We start from the raw sequence: 18,564 nt of genomic DNA on the forward strand, positions 1-18,564 counted from the left end.
AGCAAGATTCTGGGTTTCACTTTGCTGAAATAGAGCTGCTGGCTTCATAAATGCTTAGATGAACACCAACACAAAACAGTAATGCAAATATGACTTGGTTAATTTATTTTATCACAACACTTTTTTTAACCTCAGTTACTGTAAAATTTGAAAGAGCTTCCAAGAACCCATCAGTGGATTCATCATTTTGTGATAAAATTAGAAATAATGTTTTCCAGCTCCAAAATGCAAAATGAATGAAATTAGTATTACGTTCATAAAACAGTGATCCGGTAGATTGGAATCAGAGGCTTTTCCAACTTTTTGTAGCTTAAATCACATTTTTTTTTAATCAGGGATTCATTTTCTCTTCTCGACCTTCATTGAATCTGACAATCAGACAAATTGTTTTTTCGGAAATATGACAACATTTTATAAAAAAAGTTATATACACACAAAGACAAATTCAACCAAAACATAACATGTTTCGGAGTCTCAGACCACATTCTGTTGCTCTTTCAAGTCGATTCAAAGTTTTCTACATGTGAACATAATGGTATGTGAAGAGTAATAAAAAGCAATATTGTGCTAAAGATATACTTATTTTAAATGAGGATATGGTGGTCGGGAAGGGCCGAGGCTGGTCGGACGGGGCCAAACTCCTCTTCCTCCACGGCAACAAGAAGCTGGACACATTGAGAAATAAAGCGCCTGTTTGTCTTTTAAACACACACACCTGAGGCCTGGACGGGACAGAAAACACAACACGACAAATCCTGTTGACTCCGGCGCGTCTGCGACCTGAGATGGAGGCTGTTATGATGCCTGCCTTTTTTTCTCCTGATAATTGTCAATTACTGTGATTATATATACAGTTTTGGGAAACTTGAGCTTTTTATGCATTTTCATTCTTACCAGTTTACTAGAATTGGGTTCCGCTCACTCCCAAATGGTTTTTATTTCTATTTTCAGCCTTCATCCCGTGCTCAACATGTTCATGGCTAATTTTAAATCCAAACAAAACAGAATGGAAGTGGTTGGTAATCATGGCCGTTGTCGTCGGTGATGGATCGTACCGCGTTTACACATATCTTCTTAAAAGCGGGTCAATAGTTCAAACCATATAGCGCCCTTGGAGTCTCCCCGAGTCTCCCCACATTCAATATCTTTGTTTATTTTGTCAACACTGGAACCGTGCCCTTCATTGTATCTGTACTTATTGAGTTTTACTGTTTGTTTAAACTGTAACGCCGTGGGCAAAGACCAACATCTGTAGACAATCAAGTATTAAATTATGCCAAGGCTCCGCTCACGTCACCCCTTGGGTCAAGTTTGGATTTCACGTTCGTTTTTTTTTCTTTAAGTCCAAAGTTTCTTCCTATGACCTGCAGTGAGGTTATGAAATATTTCAGATATTGCTTTTGTACCAATGTTTTGAAAAGAAATGACATCCCCTCCCCTTAACATTACTTCCTGAGACCCGAGCTTTAATTTGTCATGAATTCTCAATTTCTGCCAGCTATACGGGTAGAAATAGAATCACAACGTGTGTGTGTGTATACATATATATAAAAATAATCCTCAAGTCGAAATATGGAGTTGTTTTTCAGTGAGGCGAACAGGTATCCTAAGATGTGGTCAAACAATAATATTCTCATTTTGTCAATGGAACAAGGCGGGACTTGGAGCTTCTGTGTTTCCAATCGTGAAATTAGACGAGATGCCAAATCACATTTCGGTGAAGACACTTCACTTCACTTCATTCATTATACAGTACATACTTATCAGGGTTATCAATATTTCTCCCCCTTCATTTTATTTTGCCAATCAGAGATTAGGTGATGCTACATTCGATTTTACATTATATTGGTCTGATCTGGATGGTAAATAAAATAATATATATTCATGCTCATATCTGCCCCCTTCATTACAAATTAAGAAACTGTTAATTTCTATTAAACTTAATTACTAAAAAAAAAAAAAAAAAAAAAGTTAAAAGTTTCAAACTCCGGAATGTATTGCCTCCAAACGCATTCATGGATTTAAATTTTGACTCCATGATTTCACTGCGGTAAAATCAACGGATGCTTGTTAATATTGCCAGTAAAGAGCTCTGAACTGGTGCGTTCATTGGGCGTCACCAGAGACGATTAACAAGATGACAGAGATGACAAACCAGTCAATTGTGGGTCCTGAAACAAACCCAACCAAAATAAAGCATCCTCTGCGGCTCTGAAGCTGCACGTGTCGGCACTGAGTTTGAGGAAGAGAGTTTTAGCAGAGCAGGCAGAGACCAAAAGTATCCGAGTTGATAAGATAATAGCTAAAGGCTGTCTTCAAAAGGAGATCCAGATCTAACATCCAGCAATGCAGAGACCAGGAGCTTCCACGGGCGTCAAAGAATTCTGAGGCGTCGGGTGGGAGATGGATGCGGGGAGGAATTAGGAGGCAGACTGAAGTCTTTTCTGTTGCTTTGTGTTTGAGATGGTGTGTGTTGGTGTAGGAGGTCTGCAACCCATTTGAAAAGAATTTAGGCAAACGTTCAAATGGTTGTTCCTAAAATTACACTGTACTTTCTGCAGCCCTGTGTAGGTGGACAGAGAAATCAGGCACAAATGAAGTGCTTAACAATCCACGTCCCCTTACATCCACACCGCTGCTTTTATTGCAAATAATACCTTATACTAGTTTTATCGACGTTATCTGTTTTCCACCTTCCTCCCGAGTAACGCTAAAGCCTCACTGGACGGCAGAGGATCCACGTGAGCCAAGAATATATTTACAAGTCCACAATTGGAATGTGAATTTGAGGATATTTACTTCCCGTTTCACCCCGTCGATCCCATGAACCACAAAAAACAAAACCAAACTAATCAGTCGCCGATCACATCCCGGTTCCTTCTTCTCCATCAATGGACGCGGCTAAATAAATGGGTTGTTTTTCTTCCTGCTCCTCACCTGCTGCCTCGCTGCGTCGCCCTTCACTGTCTCTTGGCTTTTTGCTCCTTGCGAGCGCGAGAGGCCATGAGTCTGAAGAAGAGGGCGGGCCACAGCGTGCGGACGTAGACGGCCAGGCCGGGCAGAACTTCAGCCACCATCACGTCTTTGCTCTTCTGACGGACGGCCTTCAGCACGGCCTGAGCCACGTCCTTGGGGTCCTTGCCCTCGGCGGTGCTTCTGTCCAAAACTGAAAACAGCATCATCGATACCGGGCGGGTATTCTGTGACCGACGGAGGAACTCGGACGAGATCTTACTTTCTGCTCAATTTTAAGTCAATTTCATCCGCTGTTATATCACTTATGGAATACCGAGCCTCTGCTTACACACTTATGAGTTTGTCTTATGAGTTTCTCCAGATACGAGCCGTCACTGTAGATTTTTTGCTTTGTTATACGAGTCCAGATCTACGAGCGAGCGAGCGAGCGGGATGAACGTTCGACAGCGACGTGGAGAAGTTGTTGTCGGTGAGATTTGGTGCGGCGGTCGGGCACATCCAAAGTTATTCAAAGGCACTTGAGATTGATTTGGTCATTTTTAAACGCCGTCGCAAAATTGAGTTTAGTGATAAAGTGTAGCACAGTGTGCGAGTTATATTTAGTAGCACCAAAAAAAATAGTGTGATTTTTCAGGCGTCTGAAACAGACAAATAGCATTTCAGTTCATTTCAACAGGGGAATTTGAAATCGGATACACGAGCAAACTGTGCGAGCGCGCTCACCGAGCAAATCTCACTTGGAAGTCAAGGTTCCGCTGTTTACAGGTTCTTTGCGCCGCCAAATAAAGCGTGTTAATTCCACAAATGTTGTAAATGAGGCGTGAAATTTTGATAAAGATTGGAGACGACACACGCGCACACACACACATATACGCACACACACACACACACACACACTAATGTTCATTGAGTTAAAAAAGCAGAAGTATATTTCCCTTAAAGACAACAACCAAACAGTACAATGTGAAAGGTAGGCAACACAAGCGCTCCGTTCCTCGGCTGCAATGGAAGCCATGTCTCGTGTCTGTATAGTTTCCTATTTGTCCTGGTTTCATCCTTACCTCCGTACGAGGAGCCGTCTCCTGTGACGGCACTGACTGAGAGGTTGGTCCGGATGTACCCGGGACTGATGACGCTCACGTGGATCCCGTGGGCCTCCACCTCGGCCCGCAAGCAGTCGAAGAAGGCCTGGCCGGCGTGTTTGGAGGCTGCGTCTGAGCACGGATTGCAACATGAGAGGTCCCGCTTCCGAGAGGCCGCCGAAACACGGTTTGCCGAAACGAAGGCGTAAAGAAGGGCTCACAGGCTGATCTGTAAGGGATGGCTATCTTGCCCTGGATGCTGCTGATAACGACGACATGCCCACTTCCACGCTCCACCATGGAGGGCAGGAGAGCTGTGGACAAATGCAGAATATTCAGCTCAAATATGGCTCTTTAAACACTAACTCAATTTTACACTTGTGATGCTGTGCAAGTCCACAAAGTAAGCAAATTAAGACATACGTTTGATTCAATATGCATCCGTTCTTTTCATTCATTTTCGATCTGTCGATTTATCAAATCCTCCTCACTGACCCTGAGTAAGAGCAACAGGCCCGAAGTAATTGGTTTCCATGACATCGCGGTGGACGGAGAGCTGCGTGTCCAGTATTTTTCCCCGGTAACTGATTCCTGCGTTATTGATGAGGACGTCCACGTGTCCGTAACACGCCAGGATCTCCCTCGCAGCTCTCTCCACCGAGCCTTTGTCCGCCAGGTCGAAGACCACGGTGTAGGGATGGTGCGTCTGCAGGGTGAACGCAGTGACAATAAACTCATTTGACCAAACCGGCATTGAAATGAATCTCGTGAAAGTGGCGCTTTGACAAGCTGAACATGTTTTAATCGACACTCATCCTTTAAGATTTGTTCAAACTTCCCATCACAGTGTCAGTATTTTGCAAACCCATATATGAACTGTACACTTTCTCACATTCTCTGTCGAATGTATTTCTCCTATTTTGCATCTAACTCGCGTGGCTTTGTCTCTTCCATTATCTTAGTTCCACTGTTCATTTTCAGGAGACGCATTAAAACGTCACAAGAGATCCTTCAGACTTTTAAAACAAAGATGCAGCTTATCAGTGCCCATTTGACAGACCGATCCGGAGTGAAATTCAAATGAAAATGTGTTCAACGCAATATCAGTAGACAGGGAGGAACGAGCTGTGTGACGGTATCGCATTTGTAAAACTTTTGTCTATCGTATTTTAGCCAAGAAAAAGAAGCGTCGGGTTTCCTGTTACGGTACAAGATTTGATTTTGAACTCTAATAATGTTGTGGTTCGAGGTCTGAAAAAATAAAACCAACCATTTGATATTTTCAGATGTTACCATATAAATAAAACCATTGTTGCAACCCTGGCCAATACTTTGCGACGGCAAATTAAAAATACCTGATTAAGTAGGGCCGGGGAACTTTTTCGCAACTCTTCAGCCACCCGTTCCAGACGCATCACGTCCCGTCCGCACAGGACGAGTTTAGCTCCTGCAGCATGGAAGACCCGCGCACACTCTGACGCACAAAGAAAGAAAGACGTTCAATTCACCCGCGTGAAACAACGGCTCGACCCGGCCCACCCGAGGCAGGACGAGCGCGAGGCTGACCTTTCCCCAGTCCAGAGCTGGCGCCGGTGATGACCACCACGCGATCCTTCACGGCGGCTCCGGGCCGGAGTCGGAGAAAGACGCGGCACAGAAGAAACACCCCTGCGGTGGCCAAGACCAGCGGCACCGTCACTCCTCCGCAGAGCCGCTCCATGGCCGAGACTCCTCGCTCTGCTCAGAGATGCTAGGAAACATGGAAAAACATCAAGTTCAAGTAGAAAGAGAAAAAAAACACTTTGTCATTGGACCGCGTGCTCGGACAGCGACACAATGCTCTAAAAACATCGGCGTCAGGTACGTTGAAACGTCACAGACGTTCACAATTTGAGGAGAAGCCTTGGCATCACTGCTAGATAGAGATGTTGGATATTTCAATTGCATTTAACGAAACCAAGCCAGGCAAAAACATCTCACGGCCTTCATTTTCATTCCTGTGCACGTCGATCCGGAAGCCCGTCTCTGTCGAGAAGACTTCCCTCCTCCGGGTTCTGTGCAAATGACCGATCTTTGGATTAAACGGACCAACGGGCCGATGTGGCCCGCGGGTCGTATTTTGCCGCCGCTGGTCAAACACCTCACTACGTTTGCCAGTCTGGCGCTCCACAGCGTCCTGGACACACACTCAGCGGCCGAGCGCTTTCGTCTCGGAAGGCCTGGCGTCAGTTGTGACACTGCACCACCCAACTTTACACAACATGTGAGCTGCACCACTAGAAAGGAGAGAATTCTAGAGAATTCTTCTGAATGCAACACTTGGGACGCACTCAGTTCCTCCCTTCCTCCACTGCGTTACAGGTCAGACCATAACCTGGTCCACCTCACGCCCTGCTCTGTACCCTCAGTCAATCCACTCGGACTGTAAGACGCTTGTTTTGAGGCAACGCCTCACGTCACGCCTGCGCTTCCCGAGCTCCACGTAGAGGACTTCCATGGCTCTCACCATCGCTGGCAACGGGGATGAGACGTAAAAAAATCCAACAATCTCCGCAGGTCCAAAGATCTAGGAGGTCAAGGAGAGGAAAGATCAGGGAAAGTGTAGAAAGGAGGTGCGGAGCGGCTTCAGGACCATCACAGGATTCGGGCCATCCAACGATCGAGGGGCCGAGGAGTTCAGTTTGTTTTTCAGTAGACTCGACACCGCTGATACCGCTCGTCCCCAAATTGTCCTGTCCTGCATCCAGCTCGCCACCCTGAGCCACGCGACCACCCCTGCCCTCCAACTCGGACCTCACATCCTCCTTCAGCAACTCCTCAATGTCCTGTCGGCCCTCCTCCGCGAGTCTCCCTCGCTGAGGTTGGGAGAAAGCTGAGAAAACGCTACCCAGGCAGATCTGCAGGACCAGGTGATTTTCAGCCCCTGTGTTGTCAAGGCCTCCTCACTGGAAAGCTTCAGCATATGTTCAGGACGAGCTTTAGTTTACATAGGGTTCCCTTGGTGCGGAGGACATCTTGTATCATCCTAGTTCCTCGGACGACATGTCCTAATGTAGCCTGTCTCTACTTGGTGCCAAGTTGTCTTCCACGCAGGTCGATGCCTCCCTGGTGTCCTGGATCGTGGACTACCTGACTGGCAGACCACAGCATGAACGCCTACAACACTGTGTCTGACACGGTGGTCTGCAACGCCACTAGACGCTGTCCTCTCCACCATCCTCTACACGCTCCACCTTCAGACATTTCCTGACGACTCCGCTGGGTTTGGATGCATCAGAGGGGGTGAAGAGTCGGAAAACCAGGCCGTCGTGGACGTCTTTGTCTTTGTCAGACAAAGGAGCTGATTTTGGATTTTAGAGGGTCCAAATCACCCGTTACCCCGGTTTCCATCCATGAGGTTGATGGAGGACTACAACCGCAGTTTTAAATCTCATTGAATGTAAACATAACTGCGCGTGATAGACGGGTGTGTCTGCACCGCCAAACCTAAAAATCAGCCAAAGGGTCCAAAGGTCGTCTTGCTCCACCAGACTTTTTTTTTTTTTGTTTGTTTTGTTTTTTGTTTTTCGTACAAACTACATTGTTGAGGACTACAGACACCTGGGTGTGCACTTTGACAGCAAACTGAACCCCACAGAAAGCCAACGCCGCCTGCAAGAAGGGCCGTCTCTACTTCCCGAGGCAGCTGAGGTCCTTCACCATCTGCTGCACAGCGCTCGCCATGTTTTATGAGGCCTCAACACACTTGTCACCCACTCCACCACATTTAGAGGAGTTGGTTGGGTCGTGGACGGATCGCACCGAGGTGCACTCCCCAGCGCCGAGGTGCACTCCCCAGCGCCGAGGTGCACTCCCCAGCGCCGAGGTGCACTCCCGAGCGCCCAGGTGCACTCCCGAGCGCCCAGGTGCACTCCCCAGCGCCGAGGTGCATTCCCGAGCGCCCAGGTGCACCCCCGAGCGCCACACCAGCTTTTCCTTGCCTGTGGCCATCAGACTGTTTAACTCGGTCTGGTATTAACATCTCACGATGTCATCTCATCTCATCTCACTATCCATCCGGTTGTATTTTGCTCATGTAACTTATTTATCTTAAACCACGACACCGCTTATATTTTATCATCTTTATTCATTTCTTTTTTTCTTTTACTGCTTTCTGCACTGTCTGGTATTACCTATTTCCTCCTTAAAGTCATTCTGATTCTGAATTCATGTAGGAATCAGTCAAACTTAGAACTGAGGAACCTGCTGGTATTTTCGGGGTTCATACTTTCCATGGTTCAAAATTTAGTTTACACTCTACGCAGTTTAACTTTGCGGCCTTCATGTAAGTTTTATCCAACTCCTCATTTCACACAAGCTGAATAAGGTGAGCTCATCTTCCCAAGTTGTTTTTTGTCTTTGTTTTCTTTCTTTTTATCTCGATGCAGAAAGAAACCATAAAAAATACACACCCTAATTTATTAGTCACTTATCTGAGGGAACAATATTTAAACATGGATGTTTTGCTGGAGGAATTTAAACAAAGTAAACACTGTAGACAAACAAACGTAGAACGTGGTCGACCAAGAGACGGCGGTGTTTAACCTTTCCTGGGGTCAAACAGTGCAATGATCGAATCAGGAAAACAATACAAGAGGTTAGGAGTTCAAAATCTAGATAATACCAATATTTATGTTCCTCTCTTGAAGGTTACCCTGGACTGCGATCGCAAGATAGTAAAAAAAACAACAGCAAACTTCTTTTATAGCTCTCTCATTCAGTCCAGAGCTCTATAGATCCCCAGATGGAAATATTAAAACTTGGGCATTTTAAAATAAATCAACAACATGTTGTTGAGCACTTTACGGCGCATCTAGCAGTTTATTTTAGCGTCTAACAAATGCATTTTTAAAAGTGTTTGGGAGATCGTTCTGCAAACGTGAGCGCGATTGGAGATGTTCTGCGTTGTTGTTGTTGTTCTTGTTGTTAAGTGCGTACTTTCATTTTAGTTGCGTATAAAACATAAGTCAGACGTCTGGAGCGTGTCGGGAGCTAATGCTAACGGAGGCTAGCTCCTCGGGTTTAGTGATGCCTTCCGAGGCCAGTAATTTACCTGGACACTATTTACCTGAACATTATTTAACTGAACATGAACTTGCCGGCTGGCCTCACCTGTCCGTGAGTTTCCTGCTCGTCCGGAAGGACGGCGGGACACCAAGTTCAACGGCCGTTTCCCCGGTTCGGGAGTTCGTAGCGGTTTCTGCCGGAGCGCCGGGACGGACGGGTCCCTCCCGCGGTGCATTGTGGGGGTTGATGTTTTTAACGGCCCGCTTTGGTACCTCATTTTATTTGACGAAAAAATAAACAGCAAAACAACCCCTTTTCGTGTTTTATCTCTTCATCTGTACAGGACGGCCACGGCGGACTCGTCGCTTTTATTTAATGAAAATACATGTTAATGTCTCAAATGATTGCCTGCCTCCCCATAATTCCCGGTTTGATCTTAGACCTTAAAACTGTGAAACTAAAAGAAGACCTTAAAACACTTGATACCCTTAACTTTGACACTTTATATTTTATTGTATTTCTTATTCTCCCTCCTTCCTACTATTATCAATTATTGTTATGCTTGACTTGAAACTCTGGCACAACAATTTCCTTCGGGATAAATACAGTTGCAGACTTGAAGTTGTTCTTATCTTATCTTATCTTATCTTATCTTAAGCCAATAAATGTAACCGCGGAGAAATACGGTCAAATGTGTTTCTGGATCATATGACGTCACAAGCTCTCTTCCGCATTCAGCCCACCTGCCTACGTCACTACCGGTGTGACAGACAGGCCGCGCACGACTTCCGGGCACGTCAATGCGCGTCATTCTAATCCCAAGTGGGATCAACACAAGGTTTACTAGAAGCTAGTTTTAAACTACACGGCCTTACTCTCCTCCCGAAAAACGAAAGATGAAGCAAAACATTGTTATTTCCATGATCGGTCCGACACGAAATGGATTTCTGACGGACTGTTTGAAAACCCGTTTTGAGGCACCAACTCAAGTAGGGGATTTCTTAATATACAAAAATAAAGTGTAAATGTGGTCATTCTCCTCACTCAAGTGCACACAGAGAAGTAACACTTAATTCTATGTGTCGTAGACATGAAAACAAGACTTGATTTTGAAATGGTCATTTCATTCCCATATCTTTGTTGTGTTTGTTGCCAGTATTTGTCTTTGGAGGCCAATATACTAAAAGTGCTGTACAGCAGCCACCTTGACTAAGGAAGATGAACATAATGAATTCCAAATGAGACAGGTGGTATGAGACCCGCTCTCGGCTTGCCTGGAAACGCCTCTGGATTCCCCTGGACGAGCAGGACGAGGCAGCCGGGGGAAAGAGAACTTGGGATGCCGCTGCTTCTGCTGCTGCCGGAGCGACCCAAAGCGGCAGCAGATGAATGGATGGATATGATGTAGTAAAAGGATCTGCAGGGTCAACACGCTCCTATGTTTGAAATACGCCCCAAAAAGTCCTGGGCTTAATGCTGACAAATCATTGCGAGAAGCGATTTACCTTTTAACGATAAAAACAACTTTTCAAGTTTGTAAGGAGCCCTCTACGAGCGCTGACCGTCACTCCCTGGGAGAGCAAACCTACAGGCACAAATACGCTGTTTGCAGTTTTGTGAACATGGTGTAGAATCCATTTAATGAAAAAGTAAAATAAAATACAGAAAGGTGAGTTTCAAATATCCTAATGTTTAATGAAAGGGGGATGTTCTGATCAGCAAGAAAGGGGTACAGTAAAACTACAAGGGAAAAGGGTAAGCTGGTACTCAAAACATGTCCGTCAGTCTCAACATGATTCGCTTTAGAGAAGGAGCTGCTGTTCATTCCTTGAGCACTAACTTCTAACGTGTCAGGAAAGGCAGGGGAGGACAGGAGGGAGGCACAGGGCACTACAGAGAACATGAGCTGTCACATAGAAGGGAAACAAAAAGGTTGAACAAAACATTTCCTTCTAGTTTTAACTATATCCCTCTGATCAAAGTTCAAAATTGGAGCATCCACCACATGTGCGAAGCTAACTGCTGGGTCTGATCGACACTTCCACTTTTATAACACCTGGATGTGGATAGGTTCTTTGTTTTTTCTATGTTTTTTTTCTCCTTTTCCCCCTGGTTTTTAAATCCTCTTCGTAGATCACTCATACAGCATAGAGTTCATAGATCTTCTTGGCGCAATACGCCAGGGCAGCCAGTGCTATCGTGTTATGGAGTCTCTTTCTGTGGATGTCATCCCTACGTACCAATACCACAGGTGTGGAGGAGGTGAGTGTATGCAGGGGCAGCCGCGAGAGTTTTTGGCTGTCATATTCCACCTGGTACTTGCAACACGGGTCAAACTGCCATGAAATACCGTAGAGGGCAGCGCAGGCGACACTGAGGGCTCCGGCAGGCAGCGCTACATAGCGCGAGTATTCGGGGGGCAACGAAAGTGGCGTCAGGAGGCAAGCTGCACCTGACAACACAGCCGTCTTGTGCAGGCAGTTGCCCACCGTAATCCAACGGGCCGTCTCATCTCCGATACGCGTGGGCTCAATAACAATGTATTTATACTGGGCCTCCAGTGCCTGTTCCAGCTCATACTCAAACTGGTCCTGCACATTCTCCCCATTGTAGATTTCATGCACGATGTAGCAGTCTGTCGCCGCCATCACTCCCCTAAGTGGAGACAGAAAGTGGGCAACAGTGAGAGAAAGAGCAGGGAGTACAAAAATAAAGATTTATCGGTCTTATCCCGTGTCTCTTTATTGAGACAGCTTTTAGCAAATTACAAACATTAAAAGTTGCCTAGCAGGGCCATGGGAACCACACCGGTAATTTTTGTCACGCAAATCAATGAATTGGCAGGGGCTGTCAAAATCGTGTAGAACATGTCTGGGTGAGCGTCTCAGCAAGTCAAGTCACGGTGTTTGCTGATCAATATTATTATGGCTGTGGGACTAGTTTCTTAAAAAAATGTTTCACCTCCCATGAGGGTTTCTCATTTCTTATGAAAGGAGGATATCTAAGATATCTAAGCCGGATTGCCCAAGAAACATCTGACTCTTTGACCCACTGAGTCATCATAGGCAAAAAAAAGGTTGCAATATATAAAGCTGAAGCATGAACACAGAGCAATAAAAAATTAGGTATGACAGCAGACAAACAGACAATACCTAAGAATAGATTCTTGGATGGATAAATGAAATATACAATAGGAGGCCCACACCTAAAAGTAAGCTATTCATAGCTGTTCTTTAATATGTAAGCCTAAACAAAAAAATACTTTAGTCAGTGTTTATTACAGGAGGGGTTCCTTTCAAACATTGTAATAAAATTATTGCGAAGTGAAATTACTCATGTAACAGAATTGTTCGGTCCAACATGGACACAACATGGACACACTGCATTTCTCATGCAAAGTATCACCTTAGAATTTAAAGTAAAATTCCATTCAAACAAGATTTACAGCACATTTCTTTCATTGTGATCTTCAAGATTTTCTGTTTCTGTTTCTGTTTTCTGTTTCTGCTTCAAGATTTTCTATTTACATTATCGCTTCTCTTTTTCCCACGGGACTGATTAGAAATTTAAAGTTACAAAAAAAATAAAAGCGTTAACTTGGATAAAGCCCTATCTCACTAAAACCTGCGGTGAATAGGTGCAAAATGTATTCAGTTGTTGTTTTTAAACTTAATTACATTTTCAGCCGCCTCACGTGTTGAATTACAGGTCAATGCACTGTCCATGAGTGAAGCTACAACACCGGTTACAGTTTTAGCATGAAACACCAGTATTTTCCGTACCTTTACGGTTTGATAAATGTCAGCTTCTGCCGCCGCAGCCTCTGGCTTGCGGCTGTTCGAGTCGCGACTGTCCTGTCTGGATGACGCGGGTCTGGCCAAGTGTCAACACGGAGGCCTTCGTTAAACAAGTGGCCAAGATAGCGGCAAATTCTATCACACTGGCTGACCACGATAGCGGGGGCATCGGCAAAGCGGATAGAGGACGTCAATGTACGTTTGAGATAAACCAGTCGCTAATGTTTGAAGTATCACTTTGGAAAGGACACGGTGTGCCTGTGCGTCCGCGGACAGCGCGGGGAACTTGCTCGCATTGTAGGAAGTTACGGGACTGTTCAGCTAAGTTAAGAAGCATCTTCTTTTCAGAAAGGGATACGAACATACAAGGGAAAACACGTGGCGAAACCAGCAAAGCGAAGCCTATAACGTGTGGCGACTCACTATGGCATTCGCACCAACGCTAGGTTAAACCCACGTTTCCCAGCGGTCGATCGCTTGATGTCCAACAACCAAAACATCACATGAGTTGCTAGTCTGCTTCCCCGCTAACGCTAGCTACACGATAGCAAGCTAATGTTAGCTAAGCACAGCCTAAAATTCCGACCTGTCGCCCTGCCATTTAACTATAAATTCGAAACCGTATGCACGGCTTAGGCACGGCAAATGGTGACAGCCACAGAGTGAAGTACAACAAAAAAACATTTTTGTTTTATTGCCAAGATGTGGTGTAACTGACCTCTCCCTGCTTACTGGGACACCGCGCCTCCTTCCCAGCGACGCCATGTTGGAGATGCTGGCCTGAATGCGGAGGACGCATCAGGCCGCGGGGCAGTTTGGGTATTGTAGTCCCACAACACGCTCGGGCCTTAACTCGGACTGGACCACGGACTACAATTCCCACAACGTTTAGCAGGCGCGCGTACCTGTCTCACGTATTTTATAATAGCACATAGAAGTTTGAGGTCAGAGGATCTTCTAAGTCTGTACATTGGAAATAAACCTACTGGTGCACCTTCTTGAATATGACCATCTGTAAGTCACAACTGAACGGAAACTGACCACTGGAAACACACAATATTTATAATCAATATAAACTAAACTCTGTAACTCTTTACTGACATGCTGTATGGAATATGGTCCCTTAGCGGTCATTTGAAATGAATTTCTGTTTTACGGACAGTTTGTACTCACCCACATTGTGCCCTGGCGTGCTCTGTGTGCCTGCGAGCTGTAACCCGAAGCCTTGGATTCACCCGCACCGGCCTCCGTCTGCACAAGAGATAAGCGGCCCCTCCGTGACCCCATGACTCCATGAGGCTTGAATGTTTTTTGAAAAATGGGGATGCACCTGAGAATGTTATGAATTTAAAAACGAGGGTGAAAAAACTCAATACCCAACTGTATTGTCAGTAAAAGTGACGAAGGCCTTTTATGAAAGAAAAGCAGTCATTTTGTAGAACACGACTGATGAAAAGTTTGTCTTTTTAAGATACTTACATCTATGCATACAAACAAAGACCCAAGCATTGATTCCTTTATTTATTGACGAGAATTAAGAAAAACAAAAATAGTATCAAGCACAAAACATAAGGATCGATAAATGTTCACACGAGCAGGAGTCAACTGCTCAAAACTATGAAACCAAGAATTTGCTTGCTTTACAGAAAACAAACATAAAGATAACAAATGATATAACATCTTGGCCTATTAACAGGTGCACACCACCTAACTTTCTTGCAATCAAAGGAGACAGTCTAACTGTAGCTTGTTGATGTCCGTCCTGTCAGTGTGTTCAATTTTTTGAGGTACTGTTTTCCACAACGCTTCAGATTGTCTACAGCAAAAGCTCCCGAAGAGCCAAATATAGGAAAACCACAGTGAACAAGGTTATGTTTTTGTTATATGATGACCATTAGCATTAGGACATCATTGACAATCAAAAAAACATAAGAGAAAAACCCTACCAAATGACACTAATGTGTATCACAGAACAAAAGAGGTGGAATCTATATAGTTCAAATGCCCTGAATACAGCAGTGCTGCTTTAAAATGCTGGTTCAAGCAGATATTTTAACTCTCATACCGGACTATTGTACTGCACAGTGACATGCTTAAGACTCAACCTAACACGTGTCTCTAACATCGTCAAACATACCATGGAGAAGTTTTGTCTTGAAGCTTTATCATAATGTCCATTCAAAAGTTCGAAGCCCTCAGACTGGGGTCTTTGGTTGTGGATCGAGACGAGATCGCAAACAGATACTCGTTCACTGTCGGCATTTCGTGGGCAAAGATTGGGCCTACATGCAATATCTGCACTGGCGGACAGCTTGGAATATTTCTCACGTATCGAAATAGTTTGATTTCACGTGGAGCTCATCTTAAATAGGTTTCCTATTTCTCTCAATGAATGTGTTCATTTTGAAAGGCTGTGTATTTTGCGTGAGTTTGCGTGACGATTGAAATCCACGACAGGAGAGCAGTGTTGTCGTCTGTAAACACGGATACATTAGTATGTGTGAAATGAGTGGGAAATATATCAGCACATTTGATATCCAGCCCCCCAAAATTTCAATTCATCAGACCTGTACATTTTTAATGGAATATTAAATAGTTTGAGATCATGTCTTTAAACTAAAACTGATATTTCAAACACCTACCAATTACCAGATTCATTACATAGGTCTCTTTGTAATTACTAATATCTAAATTTGAGGGACAAATGTTCATGGGCCGGGATTTAAAAGAAGAAAAAAACAAAAAGAAAAAACAAAATGGCATTGGAATCTAAAAATAAGCGTATTCAAAGAATTACCGGTTTAATTTACAACCAGCATGGAGAAATCCTTCAGGGTCTCGCATCCTACAGCACAGCCAGTTATTGTGAAGGAAGACAGAAATATGCAACGTGAGATGTGACTCCTGTGTCTCTTTGTCCAGGACTGTGACGAGTTAACATCCCAAAGATTTCCGTCTGAGGTACCGGGCTTCGGCTTTGGTTCGTCGGCCGGCTCCCGTCAAACCAGCTGATTGGCTTCCTGTTTCTGGTCCGGCCTCTGTGGACCGGTGAACCCCGGGTCACGTTCAGCTCACAGGGGTCTTGCGGTGAGATCCGTCTCATCCTGGAATGAACTCACTGTCATGTGGAACAATGGCTGGAAGGTCCCTTGTGTTCTATCAGCCTTGAAGTACAAAGTGTGCCACCACATGTCTTTCCTAAGAGTCTCTTCCTGGTTTGTCTCACCTGTTTCAGTTTCATTGATAAATATGTTCAAAGTACTGAGGTTGAGGATTCTCTTTGACATATTTCTGAATGTACCAACAAGTTAGGTGGGCTTTCAGATCCTCTTCCACCACAAAATCCATGGCAGCCTGTCATCACAGAAACATGAATTCACATCAGACCTACTTTGACAGGATCCTATTCAATTACTCATCGCTAATACTAGTTTTAGCTTTTATTTACAACTTCAAATTTACTGTAAACGGAAACATCAATGGAAACACCGTAAAAATGTTTTAGATTTGCTTGAATGAAATCTATTCACCGGAGGAATTTTTCACCTGAACTGAGTTTTAATGCTCTCACACACGCACACACACACACAGTTAATCTCTACACCTGCACTTTTTTTGTTTGACTGCTGTCACTTTAAATACCACTGCACCTGAAATGTACTACATAACTTGCTGTTGTCTGTGATATTGTCTATAATTTCTTGGACTTTTGCACTGAGCATCTCTAAGAAAAGCTCTTTCTTTCCTCTGTGTGGCGGAATTGACAAGAAAGTTGAGTTTGACTATTTTTTTTCCTCAGATTAAAATGAACACATACTTTTTATGACACTGATCATTCTTTTGACTTGTGCTGTCTGCTAATGTCTGAATTAGTTCCCAATTTTTGTTCTTTTTAATCAAAACCAATATATCCTATTGAAAATTGACAAAAAAAACAACTTCTGAATCACAATGATTGAACTTAAAAAACTGGATTTACTTTTATGGACTGCAGCTGTTAACATGCTAATAACTAAATCCTTCTACGGGAAACAAATATTTTCATATGATTTTAATAGCAGAATGGTTGGTGTCTTTACCTTGGCTAGATGTTTGGCAATTCCCCTCCCTCTGTAAGCATCGGGAACCTCAGTGTGTTGCAAATCCACTGTCTTTTTACCCACATATTCATACAGAAGAACGGCACGGTCATGGGACCCTGAGGGGAGAGGGTGAGGTTATTGCTAGTTTGTCTCCACCCAGTTTACAAAACACGAGCTATAACCACCTCAGCATGGAAGTCATGGAATCCCAAGAAGTCACTTCCACTCATACAACAGTCAGGACACACAGGAAACGCATATCCTATGTCGGGGTTAATGTTGAGTCTGGCCAGTAAAAGATGAGTGCTGAAGCCATCGGTCAATCTGGCAGCCTCAGCTTGCAGTTTCCATCAAGTAATAAAACTTGGCTGCTGAATAAGACAGAGGAACAGAGGAGCTGGACTCATGTCACCTAAAACTTCTCTTCACAGTAATCAAATGGGTGGACTAAGGCAGGAGAGTGAAAGATGTAGCTGGACACATACAGGATGATTAAAAAAAACACCCCCCCCCCCCACACACACACACACACATTCCAAGGAACAATGGCTCTCAGTCTTTAGGTTTCAGCACATATTGCTCCCAGTTTTGTGAGAAACACACACATTTCTTCAATGCAAAGTTCATCACTTCTACAAAGTGACGCAAAGCAAACAAAATAAAGTATCCCCAGTTTAGGACACAAAGTAATGGATTTCGTAAACTTGAAAATGAATAGATAGAAATGAATCTGAAAAGAATGGCTATTTCAACTTTTGTTGAGGCAGTGCAGAGTAACATCCGAGAGGAAATGCTCAACTTCCACCACAAATATATCGTGTTTTCATTTTGGGTGAACGAAGGAAATGAATCGCCTTGGCCAGAAAACCAAATCAGAAAGAGACCAAACCCAAAGGAAAACCGTGAAGTGGGAAGTTCACATTGTAAACGGCGATTGCTTTCTGCAGCTTAATATTGGCAAAAAGGAAAAAAAGGCTTGACTTTGTGATTGCGTGGAGAAAGTGAGGCTCCGGTGTTTGTAATGGCAGCTGGAGGCATCAATAAGGCACCGCGATCAATGCTAACATTAGCCAAGTGGCTTCACCATGCTATTGTTTACATGGCGGACCTACCATTGAGTCTGATAACAAACTGCCGTCGTTTTTTGTCGTGTTCCACTTGTATCTGAGAGTTGCTGGCGTCGAAGGCATTCGCTTGAGCTGCCTGAGCCATAGCAGCCGCTTGTGGTCGACGGCGATGCTTCCCTGCAGCCGCTGCTAACAAGAAATGGCTACATGAAGTGATGAAGCAGCGCGAGCAAAAACACCTCATGCAACCAAATCAGCTGTGAGGTCACGTGACGCGCGTCCAATCAGCGAAGAGGACGCGGCTGCCCGACTCGCATCACATGTGGCTCATCCGCACTTTCTGCACGAAAAAGTGCTTTTAACGCAAAATGTTCACGATATGCAATGGGTGAAAAGAAAGAAACATCTTACAAATGTATTTCAGTACAAGCCTTGAATGTTCGATTTGATTTTAGTCACTTTTAGTTTGTTTTAGAGACTCAGCCCCCCACGTTACTTGCACCCCTGATCTCTG

The 18,564-nt window shown here is 44.3% G+C and overlaps 2 protein-coding genes across 5 annotated transcripts; both read right to left on the reverse strand.

The window, feature by feature from the left end:
• Nucleotides 1-93: 93 nt before the first annotated feature.
• Nucleotides 94-13,717, reverse strand: LOC147230770 (transmembrane protein 11, mitochondrial). Of its 4 annotated transcripts, XM_086154316.1 has the most exons (9): nt 9,210-9,330; nt 6,565-6,624; nt 5,625-5,808; nt 5,414-5,532; nt 4,554-4,764; nt 4,280-4,372; nt 4,038-4,190; nt 2,938-3,166; nt 94-665 (listed from the first exon to the last, which is right to left on the reverse strand). In XM_086154316.1, exons 3-8 carry the CDS (start codon nt 5,776-5,778, stop codon nt 2,961-2,963), a joined length of 936 nt encoding a protein of 311 aa, XP_086010442.1. In that variant the 5' UTR covers nt 5,779-5,808; nt 6,565-6,624; nt 9,210-9,330; the 3' UTR covers nt 94-665; nt 2,938-2,960. The 4 variants fall into 4 exon arrangements, with proteins under 4 accessions (XP_086010442.1, XP_086010441.1, XP_086010443.1 ...); XM_086154315.1 differs by lacking the exon at nt 6,565-6,624 and having other exon boundaries at nt 9,210-9,332; XM_086154317.1 differs by lacking the exon at nt 6,565-6,624 and having other exon boundaries at nt 94-722; nt 9,210-9,331.
• Nucleotides 13,718-14,409: 692 nt separating this feature from the next.
• natd1 (protein NATD1) lies at nt 14,410-18,297 on the reverse strand. The gene is made up of 3 exons (XM_086154494.1): nt 18,096-18,297; nt 16,981-17,099; nt 14,410-16,255 (listed from the first exon to the last, which is right to left on the reverse strand). Exons 1-3 carry the CDS (start codon nt 18,292-18,294, stop codon nt 16,139-16,141), a joined length of 435 nt encoding a protein of 144 aa, XP_086010620.1. The 5' UTR covers nt 18,295-18,297; the 3' UTR covers nt 14,410-16,138.
• Nucleotides 18,298-18,564: the final 267 nt, after the last annotated feature.

Source organism: Fistularia commersonii, chromosome 10, assembly GCF_037954325.1.
Source record: "Fistularia commersonii isolate RoL2024-O1a breed Wild chromosome 10, RoL_Fcom_v1.0, whole genome shotgun sequence".
Taxonomy (NCBI): Eukaryota; Metazoa; Chordata; class Actinopteri; order Syngnathiformes; family Fistulariidae; genus Fistularia; species Fistularia commersonii.